At 32.2% G+C, this 12430-nt stretch overlaps 1 protein-coding gene across 2 annotated transcripts in view; it reads left to right on the forward strand.

Moving 5' to 3' along the window:
• The window catches only part of LOC118199800 (metabotropic glutamate receptor 6-like), a 391939-nt gene that overhangs the window by 299024 nt on the left and 80485 nt on the right, over positions 1-12430 (forward strand). For both annotated transcript variants that reach the window (XM_085813044.1, XM_085813045.1), the window contains exon 5: positions 10667-11203. In XM_085813044.1, the coding sequence (XP_085669170.1) occupies positions 10667-11203 (537 nt within the window). The remainder of the gene's footprint in view (positions 1-10666; positions 11204-12430) is intronic.

Here is a 12430-nt window from a genome sequence, read left to right on the forward strand (position 1 = left end):
TTATGGATAATATTTTAACGAAAGTTTCCTTAAAATAAATTACGTATTATCATAAATGTCACCCAGGTATTGTTGAAACCATAAAATAGTTAAGCATCGATATAGTCATCTTATTCAAAAGTACATGTTAATTGAGACATTCAAAATTCCCTTTAAATCAATGCAACGCGACTTTTTTTAATACTTCATGAAAATGTTAGTTGGAGAAACGTAATCCTTTAACTAAATTTTGTGAAAGCTTAGCATGAAAAGGTGGTAACGAAATAAGGATGCTTGAGAAATTCAATAACTTATTATAAAATCTTGCAGAGTAAAAAGCCTTTTTATGCTCCTATTTTCTTCTACAGTTTGCTTCAAATATCACAGCAAATAACACCTCTTTGAATAAATAAGTGTAATCTTCTAAAAGCAAAGCGTTGGGTTTTAGCATGTAAGAGTGGAACTATCTAGCTAAAGATAAGATCTTTATCAAGCTTTTAATACTTACATTGATTAATGATCGATATATTCTCGTTCATTTCGTATTATCGTTAAAAATAAACTGTTAATAAATTGGTGACCTTTATCAATATTTTTATAAATTTAATCTTCGGCAAACTAGTACATTCCGATTTGAATAGAGAGCTGATATTCGCACACATTCTCAGGAGATCTAATGTAATGTGCATATTCTAAGTAATGTTCAAAAATATCGTCCTTTGTTTTCACATTTAAACGCTTTGTTGGAAAAATGTCATTTAAATTTTACCTAAATGAACGTCTTATCAAATGTGTTGCTTAACAGCAGATATTTGATCAACAGATGAATATTTATATAGAAAGGACATTCAAATAATAATTAACCCAGCCGTGTTGCTGTTAATGAACACAAAGTTAAATTCAGATTTATTATAACAAATTTAGATAATTTTATTACAAAAAATCAATATAAACTTAAATTACGTTTTACTACATTATCGTTTCACTAAACCATCAACTTTTTTCCCAACTGGGAACAAAATAAGTGAACCTACTTTGTTTCCAATTGCGAAAATTTCCACGCAGTGTCAATTAAAGGCATTAACGCATTGGCGTCTTAAATGAGCAAAGTTTTCCCTCTCTCGCTTTAAAATTTATTTAAAATTTATTTTGTCAATTTACAATTGAATTTTGCTTTGTATTATATATTCCTATCTATATATTTCACACTTTTCTATCTAAATATTGCATTCATTACATAGTAAACAGATAAAACGAACATTTTCTTTAAATTTGCGTTAATTAATTTTATACATACATTGCAATATCTTAACTTAAAAGCATCTTATTGTATTTTAAACTCAGATAACATTTATATTCTCCTCATTTCTATGTTCGAATTCTATGGTCTATTCTATATTTCTGTTTTGTGTTGAATGTTTCTATTCTAGATTCAAATAAAAACATTTTATTTAAATATAAGAAATTTAATGTAATGATATATGGTTATTTTAAGTTTTTCTTACATTTTCTTGAATAATTAAGAAATTTGTTGATTGAAAATATGCTCAGTGAAAAAGATGGTGATCACCAGACACGTGGTCAGTTAAGAATCTGCAGTTTTTTCTTGTATTAAATGTCTTATACTTTATAATTTTAAAAGGAAAATGTGATACATAATAAGAAGTACATATCATTTTCCAATCTTTAAAACGTTTATTCGTTTTTGTGCTAAAAGTATGTGCAGTGTGTACATTACATGCAAAATATGTTTATTATATTTTTCTGAGGAAAATGTATTCGTCTGAGTAGTTAAAGAAGAGTAAATTTTTTCGAGGTTAATGGTGAATTAAATCGTTTTAAAATTTAAAAGCGTATATTCTTTTTGTACTGAGGGTACTTGAAATGAAACATTAGAACTAATAGATAATGTTGTGCTAATGCAATGGGCATGTGCGTGTATGATTATGGCAAAGCCTTGAGGGTTATCTGCCTACGGGGAGGGATGCCTTCGTGGAGGACTTTCTAAGGGAAACTGGCTCGTAATAACGTTACACATGGTGGAAATCACGAAAACCCCATGCAGCCAGCCCTTTCGCGGGATTCGAACCTCGGACCGAACTACAAGTGTTCAGCGACTATTATTCTTTCTCCTTGCTATGGCAATTATAACAGCATTAGATTATATTATACTTTATGTTGTACATATATTTAATTAGGTCCCACTTGGTATCCAGTTTCCATTACGGAATAACAATGACTATTTTAGCTCGAAAAGGAAACTCGTGGGATTAAATATTTCAAACACCTAAATATTCATTAGTTTCTGTAGTCTTTTTACTTACTTGTGCTTTAATTTAATTTCTGTGTTTTTTGGATCGAAAAATTATCAAACGGAAAGAAATTTATATAAAAAGTCAATTTTAATCCAACACATTTCTTCTTCAAGAAAATGTAGTGCCGGTTAGCCTGAAACTTAGCCTTGCAATCCAAAAAATAATTACAAATGCTGCAGACGTTCACTTTATTTCCTCTTTATAAAAATTTCGGCTGAAATTAGACACAGTTCGTATGTAGCTAATATAATATGCAAGTCAAACAGAGACACTTTTGCGAAGTTCTACGCTTATGTCCATGAAAAATGCTCATAGTATCAGAAAATTTACAATGCACTTTAAATTTGGTGAAGAAATTTTGCAGTGGCTTTTCGTAGACAGCTTTCAATAGTCTTGTGAAATAAATAAAGTGTACCACTATAGTAAAGTGTACCACTATAGAAGGGTTACATTTTTTACACTTTACATTTTTATAAATATAAAGTACTTCCTCACTTACCAACAGCTGAGTTGCTGTACTGCTGCTTGAGTATAAGTGTATATCAACACTTGTACTCAATTGGTAGAGCATTCTATTATCGCTAAGCCTAGCCACAAATCTCTATAGAATATTAAAATTTAATTAAAAATTAAATAAATTTATGACATGATATTACTGAATACATGCAATGCTTACTTTTTTATCAGCGAGCAAATTTATCCACCCAATTAAGATTCTTTACAAAAATTAAAAAAAAAAAAAAAAAATGATTGATGCAAAAGCAAACACTCAGGAAAATTACTGTCGAATTTGCAGATGAACAGATGCAATCATCTGCTGTATGCTAGCCCATAATCAGGTTGCCAAATAAATATATTGTGGCGAAGTAGTGGGCTTTGGTTACAGTGCATTGTGCTGAGAATACTTTCGTGAAGGAAATGCGAATAATCAGAAAGAACCGGAATTAATCACGAAATAAACGCTGTTTCAGAAATTTAAGGTTTGAATATTCAAATGCCTGATAAAATGATCTTATAAAATTTTTAATTAATCATGCTCTTTAATATGTTCGTGCCCTTAAGACTCATTTTCTAAGAATAGGTATTTCTTAATAGTCGGTCAGAAATTAGAATAAATCATACCATTGTGAAAACTTGAAGTCTTTCAGTTTGCCTTGGAAACATTATATTAATTTGATTCATATTTTACTCTGCTTTTCTTTTAACTTTTACACATGATTATTTTGAGAAATACCATAAAAGAAACATAGAAATAATAAAAACCATGGAAACATGCAGTGAAATCTTCTTAAACAATGGGTGCTTCTAATAACATTTATCCATGATGTGTCTTTCTGTGTAATAATATTTTGTTTCTCTTATATCAACAATAATTTGATAATATTGTTGCACTTCAACTGTAGTAACAGCTTTCTTCGATCTGCGAACTGCTCACATTTTATCGATTCCGGATATTCAAGGAAGAGTCTAAGATGTATATTAAAGATGTACTGCATTCATTTCAGTGCTTTGTTTCATAGAAAGAACAATGACAGAGATACCAAATATGAACGTTATTATATTTAATATCATAGAATGTCAACCCAACCAATATTATAACAACGCAATTTATTTGTCAATAGGCGATTTCTTATTGTCTAAAATATTTTTGCAACGCTTCATAGACTATATAAATCCTTTACTTTACATACATAAGCTTATGAACACATACATACATGCATACCTACATACATAAGATCTACAGCGATTCATATGTATCTCCAGCTCTCCTCCAGCTCACCATAAAATTATGGTACTATCAGATAGAATAAGTATTAAAACGTAATTTAATTGCTTGTTTTGTTTAGGAATTTAACAGGAGTTGGAAGCAATAAATCTTTGAACATAAATTATACCCTGGTCCGGAATAGCATGCGGTATCTTTGGATAACTGGTTCTCTATATTAACTATTGCATCACATGAGAAAATAAATAGAATACGTTATTACATTCCCTGTACACCTGAAACCATAATAGGATAATACCAGCTGAATCCCAGTTGACCAATCGAATTGTGGTGAGACGTTATCGCCCGCTGGTTTAATTCTCACGCTAGCATTACAGGTCTAGAATTGAACAATACTTGGAAAATCACTCAGTGGTCACTAGTATCGGCGATACGACCACAAAAATCTCGTTTTAATTGATAAGTTATTTTGAAGGCTTATAAAGCTAAAAAATAAAAATAAAAACGAGAGCTACCCATATCACTAAACTAATGATTTCTGGGCAATATTCAGTTTCTAATTACAAGCAGTAAATCATTTATATTTTTGTTGGGAAAAGCTTTGTTAAATATAGACAAACTTCGAATACAAAATGCGACACTTGCGTGCTTTCCAATAAAAGAAAACATGAATACAACATTGAATTTAAATATTGCGTTGCAGTTACAAAGCATCAATTGTTTTAGTGTGTAAAAAAAAAAATGTCACATAACAGAGCTTATAAAAACATCAATAAAACTGTGACGTTCTTTCAGCAAGCAAAGTTTCTGAAAGTAAAATACCTTTTGTCGTCTTCATTCCTTTTATTATTCCATTCCATTATTTGGACAATTATTCCAAAAAAGGAGAAATTAGACGAAAATATGAAATTTGACTTTTTGAAAAACACGTTAAGTAATTAACCGTATAGAGTGTATGGTTATTCTTTGACTCTACGTCGAAGACGTATTCCTTTGACTCTACGTCGAAGACGAAGTAGTGAATTTTCGCTATGTCTTTAAGAATAAATACCGCAGAATAAAGTTTTAAATAACCTTTTTATTTTAAACTAAATTAAAACGGATGCATGCACTTCATGCTCACAAATCACCACCACTTGTGGTTACGTAAATTAACAGAAAGTAAGAATGCAACAAATCACTAGTAAACTGAGATATCTAATAACTGGCTCCTTAACTTAAACTAATGCTAAATCGACTGCACACAGCAAAGCCGAGCTGAAAAATATCAGTATAAACTGAAAGGTGTCGAGCACCAAACTAAAGTGCTAATTCTAATCTCACAGCATAAACATCGGAACCAAGTCGGCTACTACACGTTTTGAACTCTGGACACGCAGCTTAAATACTGCTTCTGAAACACGTTTAAATTTAAGTAGTACGTCATAATAAATTTACATTCTGGCTAGAAACTGAAATCAGGAGGGTCCTCAAAGTCAAACTAAAAATAATTGGTTAGACTAAAATAAATCCTTATAACCGAACAATAATTGTTTATAAATACTTTTATTTAACTTTGCAGAAAAATAAATAAAAATACGTGCTTTCCTACAAGTCCGTTAAACATTAATTCTTAATATATATCTAGGAATTATTCTTTGCGAAACTTTTCAAAAATTTTATTATCTAAAATATATTCTGGGTACCTCAGTTGTTATTTCGTGCTTCTAAAGGGTACTCAACTGCAAACAGAGTAAAAGTTATTTGAAAAACATCCTTTATTGATTCGTTAGTTAAGCATGAACGCTTATCAGCTTTTCACCTTACTTCTGTAATGCACATATGAAATGCTTACCACTGTTCCATAGAACACATTCTTATGGTACCGATAGATTCAAGAATTTTTATTAGTGTTATAGGTGTACAAAGAACGTATTTTAATGCATGTAAAATGGACAGTTAGTCTTAGACGTTTCATGCTGTTAAAGTAAGACCACTTGGAGGACTTTCAGGAATGTTCCCATGAAACCGGCTTGGCTATGTGATCATTCACAGACGAATCAACGTGTTTAGTGGAATGAGACCCTGGGAATGCCATGAGATCAACATGTGAGAATCTCCCTGAGAGAATTAAAAGGGCGGACCACCTAAAAATGGAGACTGTTTTCGTTTTTTGAGAAAGCTGTCTGTTTGTGAAAACCTTTTCTTGGGAGCTGGGTTAAGAGTGAGAATTAGTTAGTGTGATGGCCATTTTTTATTTTTATATAATTGCTATCACAAATTGCTTATCAGGATCGCCATCATAGAAATACTAACTTATATGAAGAGTATTGCTATCTTACAATTGCTATCTGAAATGCCTATGTCAAGAATTATTCGCGCCTCCGTTGGTGCAAAGGCACCATTTATTTTTAATTTAATTCAAAAGGCCTTGGAAGCTAATAAATTTCCTGTTGAAGTCATACAAGTCGTTACCCGCAAAGTGACGATGAAACACCAAAATGATAATGATGTTTGTTTGATGACTGTGTGATAATAATATTCTTTTCTTTGAAAGAAGCTTGTCGTACGTATTTTGTTTAAAAAGCGCTTTTCATGCCTTTAACTTTTCAGTCCTGTTTTGATAATTGTCTGAGATATTATAGCAGCGTAAACAATCTGTTAGACGTAAAGGAGAATAAATATCTCCACCTGCAAATACCGAGAATTACCTTAATTACCTAAATCTTAACAGGAAAGACAAAATAACGTTTCTCGCAATAATAAATTAATAAACAATCTTTAAAATACATGAACTCTTTCTCAGTAATCTACCTAGTGTGACTAACAAAAATTTCAGTAAACCTCATTGTATTGTATTTGAAGAAAATCTGAATTAAACTGAGAAAGCTACCCTATATATTGTACTTAAAGTATTGCAAAAATGAGTGATATATTATGAATAGTTATGCAAAATAATTCTGATAAAAGATTTAATGACAAACGCATTGCTCGCGGGAAATACCGCGGATTTAAATTCTAATTTTACCGCTGAAAACCGGGAGGAGAAAAATACACAGTGTATAGTCTTTCTAAAGAGACGGATTAAATGTTAAACATAACACAGTAAAAACACACATAAATATACATACATATATGTATTATTATATTATGTATTTAAAGGACTCACTAATTTCAATCATGGTCTGTTTATTTACACAAACTAATTTCCTATTTGTGCACACTTTTTTACATTGTCATCAGAAATCAGAAGTTTCTAAATAATTTTGAAAAATTATTTAGAAACGAGGGTAAAGAATTTGGCGTAAATATGGAGTAATGTGACAAAAATATTTTGTATATAAAATATTAGCCTCTTCATTTTGTCATTTCTACACTCATGTCCATAAATTAAGGATAATTCGGAGTCACGCGGAAATCGAACTCTAAAATAAATATATCAACTGTAAAATCACTACACACATCTTCAAGAATCATATGCAAATTTCAGGAAGTAACCAGATGACACCGATGGTACGTCACAATGACGAGAGTGTAAGAGAGGGATATATAAGGAATACAGGCAAAGAAGTAAAATTGTTCACAGGCGCTTTATAAGCATTTCAGTGCAATAACCGAATAGTTATGACACAAAGGACGCATTTGGATGATTTTTTACGTGGTAGAATTATCGGCCGTCTGGAATGGGCGTACCCAACTGGAAGTATCAGACGAACTTGGAATTGCCCAGAGTGTCATCTCCAGGCTTTGGCAACGATTCCAAGATGATGGTAATGTGAGTAGACGTTACAGAACAGGTCGCCCCAGAGTTGCAACGCCGAACGAAGACCGGTATTTGGCAGTTACTGCCAAAAAAAAAAAAAAAAAAAAAAAAAAAAAAAAAAAAAAACAGGCGAAGCACAGCCTCAGAAGTTATTACTGCCAAAAAAAAACAGGCGAAGCACAGCCTCAGACCTGTCTCGTCAGCTCTCTTCAGCCACTGGTACGACAATTTCAAACCAGACCGTGTGCAGACGCTTAGGACAGATTGGTCTGTATGCTCGTAGACCTGTCAGATGCGTTCCACTTACTGCAACTCACTGTCGCCTGCGGTTAGCCTGGAGTAGAGAGCATGCATTGCGGACACCGCAACAGTGGACTTGTGTGATGTTTTCCGAAGAGTCCAGGTTTAGCTTGCAGTCTGATTCTTGCCGGACTTTCATATGGAGAGCTCCAGGTACCCGTTACCACCAAGAAAACATCATTGAACGACACCGTTATAGTGGTTCAGGAGTGCTCGTTTGGGGTGGAATTATTCTGGGTTCCAGAACTGACCTGCATGTTCAAATTGAAACCATGACAAGCCAAATCTATCGGGACTTCATTCTGGAACAACATGTACGTTTGTTTCGGGGCGCCATGGGTGCACAATTTGTGTTTATGGATGACAACGCCCGTCCTCACCGTGCAAACATCGTAAGCGAATGCCTTCAAGATATCACCCGTATGGACTTGCCAGAATTCTCACCGGATTTGAATCCAGTAGAGCACGTGTGGGACATGCTTGACCGACGATTTGCAGCCCGTCAACCTCCTCCTACATGTCTACCGGAACTTCGGAGAGCATTGCTTTGTGAGTGGTGTAATATCCCCCAAGATCAGATCGATACTTGGATACTCAGCATGCCTAGGTGTTGTACGGACTGTATTGCGTCGTCTGGAAGACATACAATGTATTAACAATCATACCAACCATGTAATATTGGTTTCTTGCAAATAGGTTTTTTTTTTTTGTAATTTGCTCGAGGGAGAAAAAATCGCTAATTTCTTTAATAATATCAAATATATAGCATCTTTTTTTGCTCTTTACATTTTGTTTAATAAATAAGCTTTACAAATAAGTCAAATTTGTTTTGCTTCTAACTCTTCCTTTGCCTGATTTTTAGCATTATCCTTAATTTATGGACATGAGTGTAATAAAAACTCACGCTGACAACTAGCAGTAGAATAAGGGTTATTATTTTCGACCATTTACTGAGCTCTGTAGGAATTTGGAAAGTGCTCCAAAAACAAACAATTGAATTTTCTGAGATTAAAAAATGCAATCGAAACAAGAAAAATAAAACTAAAAAAATCATTTGGTCTCCAATGAAACATTATACTTTTACATGCGAACAAAAGTATACTATGTAGGTTTAATTTTCTGAATGAATTCAGTGATAACTATTTTTAGTTTTTCTAATAATATTCATTTTTATATCATATGAAAGGAAATACTGAATTTTTAATTGAATATGTTTGAATCAGAATATACGCAATGAATGAAATATATCCGCCGAAAACGCTGCGGTGAAATAAACTGAAAGCAAAAACTTCGTCGTAGAATTGTCGTGGGAAAAAAGAAAGAAGAAAATATCGCAGCTCTAAAACGTTGTGGTACAAAATATCGTCGTTGACAATTAAGCGGTTGAAAACTTATCTGTTTAAGAACATCTTCGTGAAAAATATTGTGATTTGAAAAATATGCGCTTACAAATTGTGGCATGACGATTAAGTCTCAGACATGCGTTTTTCAAACTTCAAAATTTATAAATGCATATTTGTGTGTTCGAAATAAGGACTAAGGAATAGTTTTACTTTTACAATTCATAATTTTGAATTGTAATTTTTTTGGAGAAAAAGTAAGATAGTAACTTAAGCATTCAAAAACTGAAATCGAGTAGAAAATTAATGCATATTATAGAAATTAGTAGAATTTATATATCCTGCTGAAATTTTACGTAGCTGACATGCTTCAATATTGAAATCCAAACGATTAACTGCACTCAAAGTGTTAATTATAAGAATAAGAACAAACTGAAAAAAAACAAGATTTTAATAAAGATAATCACATGATGTTACTCATTTTTCGTTTTCTATCAGTAGCAATAATTTTCTACTCATTTTTTGTTTTTGAATGCTTAAAATCTTATTTTTTCAGCAAAACATTTATTAGTTAATTCAAAAATATGAAATACAAAAGTAAAAGCATTCCTCATTCTATCATGCGCTTACACATTTATATGCGAACATGCATTTACAATTTTTAAAGCCTGACAATTCATGCTTGCGATAATCATATGTCTTGCGGTTGTACATCGTTACGCGAATATGACTTCACGAATTTTAAAGCTAACAAATGCGTGGCTGTGGTGATGACGCGCCATGCGATGATTTGTAGGTGCTTTAATTTTTATCACGATATTTTGTACAACGACGTTTCCAAGCTGCTAATATTTTGAACCTCTTTATTTTCCTCTTTATTGTTTCTGCCACTATGTTTTACAGCTGCGATAATTTCTTGCTTTGTTTTCTCAAACGATGTTTTTTATGACGTCGTATTCAAATTGCGTAGTTTTCTCCGCGATGTTTTCCCCTGTAACTGAATGGAAATTTCAGTCATGCATCGTTAATTAGTTGCATGAAATTTGCATAATTAATCAAATTAGACTTAATCTTTTTATATCTTCAAGTTCTGCGTAAATTGTAAAATGAATTTTAATTGCAAAGTTAAATTTTCAGATATAATTTACTAAAATTTGCGCTTAGAATGAAAGTTCCATTTTTAATTGTGTAACTATGGAAAGGAGTTAGATATGTATATATTGCCTCAATTTTGTGTAGCATATTTCTTATTATTCCTATTTAGGTGTTATTATATTTGGCTCAGACCAAGAAGTAGCTGGAGTGATGCGAGCAGTTCGTCGAAGCAATAGTACTGGAGTATTTTCCTGGATAGGCAGCGATGGTTGGAGTGGTCGTTCTCTGGTGTCCGATGGAAATGAAGATCAAGTAGAGGGTACAATTTCTGTCCAGCCTCGTGCGCATCCCGTGAAAGGTTTCGACCAGTATTTCCAAAGATTAACAGTTCAGAACAATACTCGAGACCCTTGGTTTATTGAATTCTGGGAGCACTTTTTCAATTGCAAATGGCCAGACAGTATTATAACACCTTACAACCAACAATGGTCAAAGTTTTGTACCGGAGAAGAAGTCATATCGAACGAAACAGGATATGAAGCTGAAAAGCAGCTTCAGTTTGTGAGTGATTCAGTACTCGCATTTGCTTTTGCTTTAAAAAATTTGCATAGTGATGTGTGCGAAGGTAAACGTGGTTTGTGTGAAAAGATGAATCCAGTTGATGGAGCTGAGCTGCTTACTTATTTAAAAAACGTATCGTTTAAAGGTAATTTTATGCTATATATATATATTATTTTTTTAATACACAAGAATCTTAACTTTGTAATTTGCAATGCATTACTACGCAACATAATTACACTAAGAGGGTATCAGAACACTGCGCTAAAACTTTCTATGTTATATGTGTTTTTAGTTCAATTACTTTTCATATATTTTAATAATCTTAGTATATTTCAATTAAGCACATCTAACGAAGAAAAAGAAATTGCGTACTAATTAATAAATTGCAAACTATAATGATAGTAGTTTAAGAAATATGGAAATATTTTTTACAATTTTTCATACCTTTAAAAATTAAATGTTTAAATTTTTTCACGTTATTGAATGTGCATTCACTGCTACTAAGATACGTATTCGAAAAACAGTTTTTAAAGATCGAATTTTGTGAAATATGGAAGAGGATGATGATTTTTAGAAGTTGCGCACTGTCCAAATAACTTCATACACTTTTTTCGTAAATGAAGTAGCAATCAGTAATATATGAATAAACAAGTGAATGCTAACTGTATCATGATGACGCATGTAAATGTGTTAAACAAGGCTGAAAATTCCACTCCCAAATTTAATATTAGCCATTAACTCTATGTCGCTTCCCAATTTTATGTATCAAATGATTAGAGAATGTTTTCAAAATTTGGTTTAAACTTAGCTTTTCCTTAATGCTAATTTTTTTTTACTTAATGAAAATAAGTCTTTTCGTCGAAAACTACTGAATGTAAGAACTGAATTTTAGGTAAAATACAAATATAAAATTCAACTCAAGATTATTATTACGACTTACAATTGTAAACTAAAATTCAAAACTGTTACTTAAAATTTAAAATGTTTCCACTGATACGAGTAAAGTTTCAATTTATACAAAGCTTTAAAATCACACACTTAAACAGACAAAATTTCGATTCTACCACTATCTCCTCAGCGCAGTTCTAATTATGAAGAGACTAATAATCTATCATGAACTTCCTCCATCACAGAATTTATACATAAGAAACTTCAAGGTTGAAGTTTGCTAAATATCTAGAGTCATTAGGTTATTTTTAAAGCAGACTGTTGTATGAGCAAAATCCTCACACGTTTCCAGCATGCGTGTCGCAATTATATGACCAACTTTCTTTCACCAACTCCTTTCCGAAGATATCTTTCTTATTCGTCGAGTTGTTTTGCCTTAATTAATTAGTGAGCCATGTACTACGTTTAACTATTTCCCTGGAGT

This window comes from Stegodyphus dumicola, chromosome 3, assembly GCF_044657685.1.
Source record: "Stegodyphus dumicola isolate Sdum_Otavi_A_Nest chromosome 3, ASM4465768v1".
NCBI lineage: Eukaryota > Metazoa > Arthropoda > Arachnida > Araneae > Eresidae > Stegodyphus > Stegodyphus dumicola.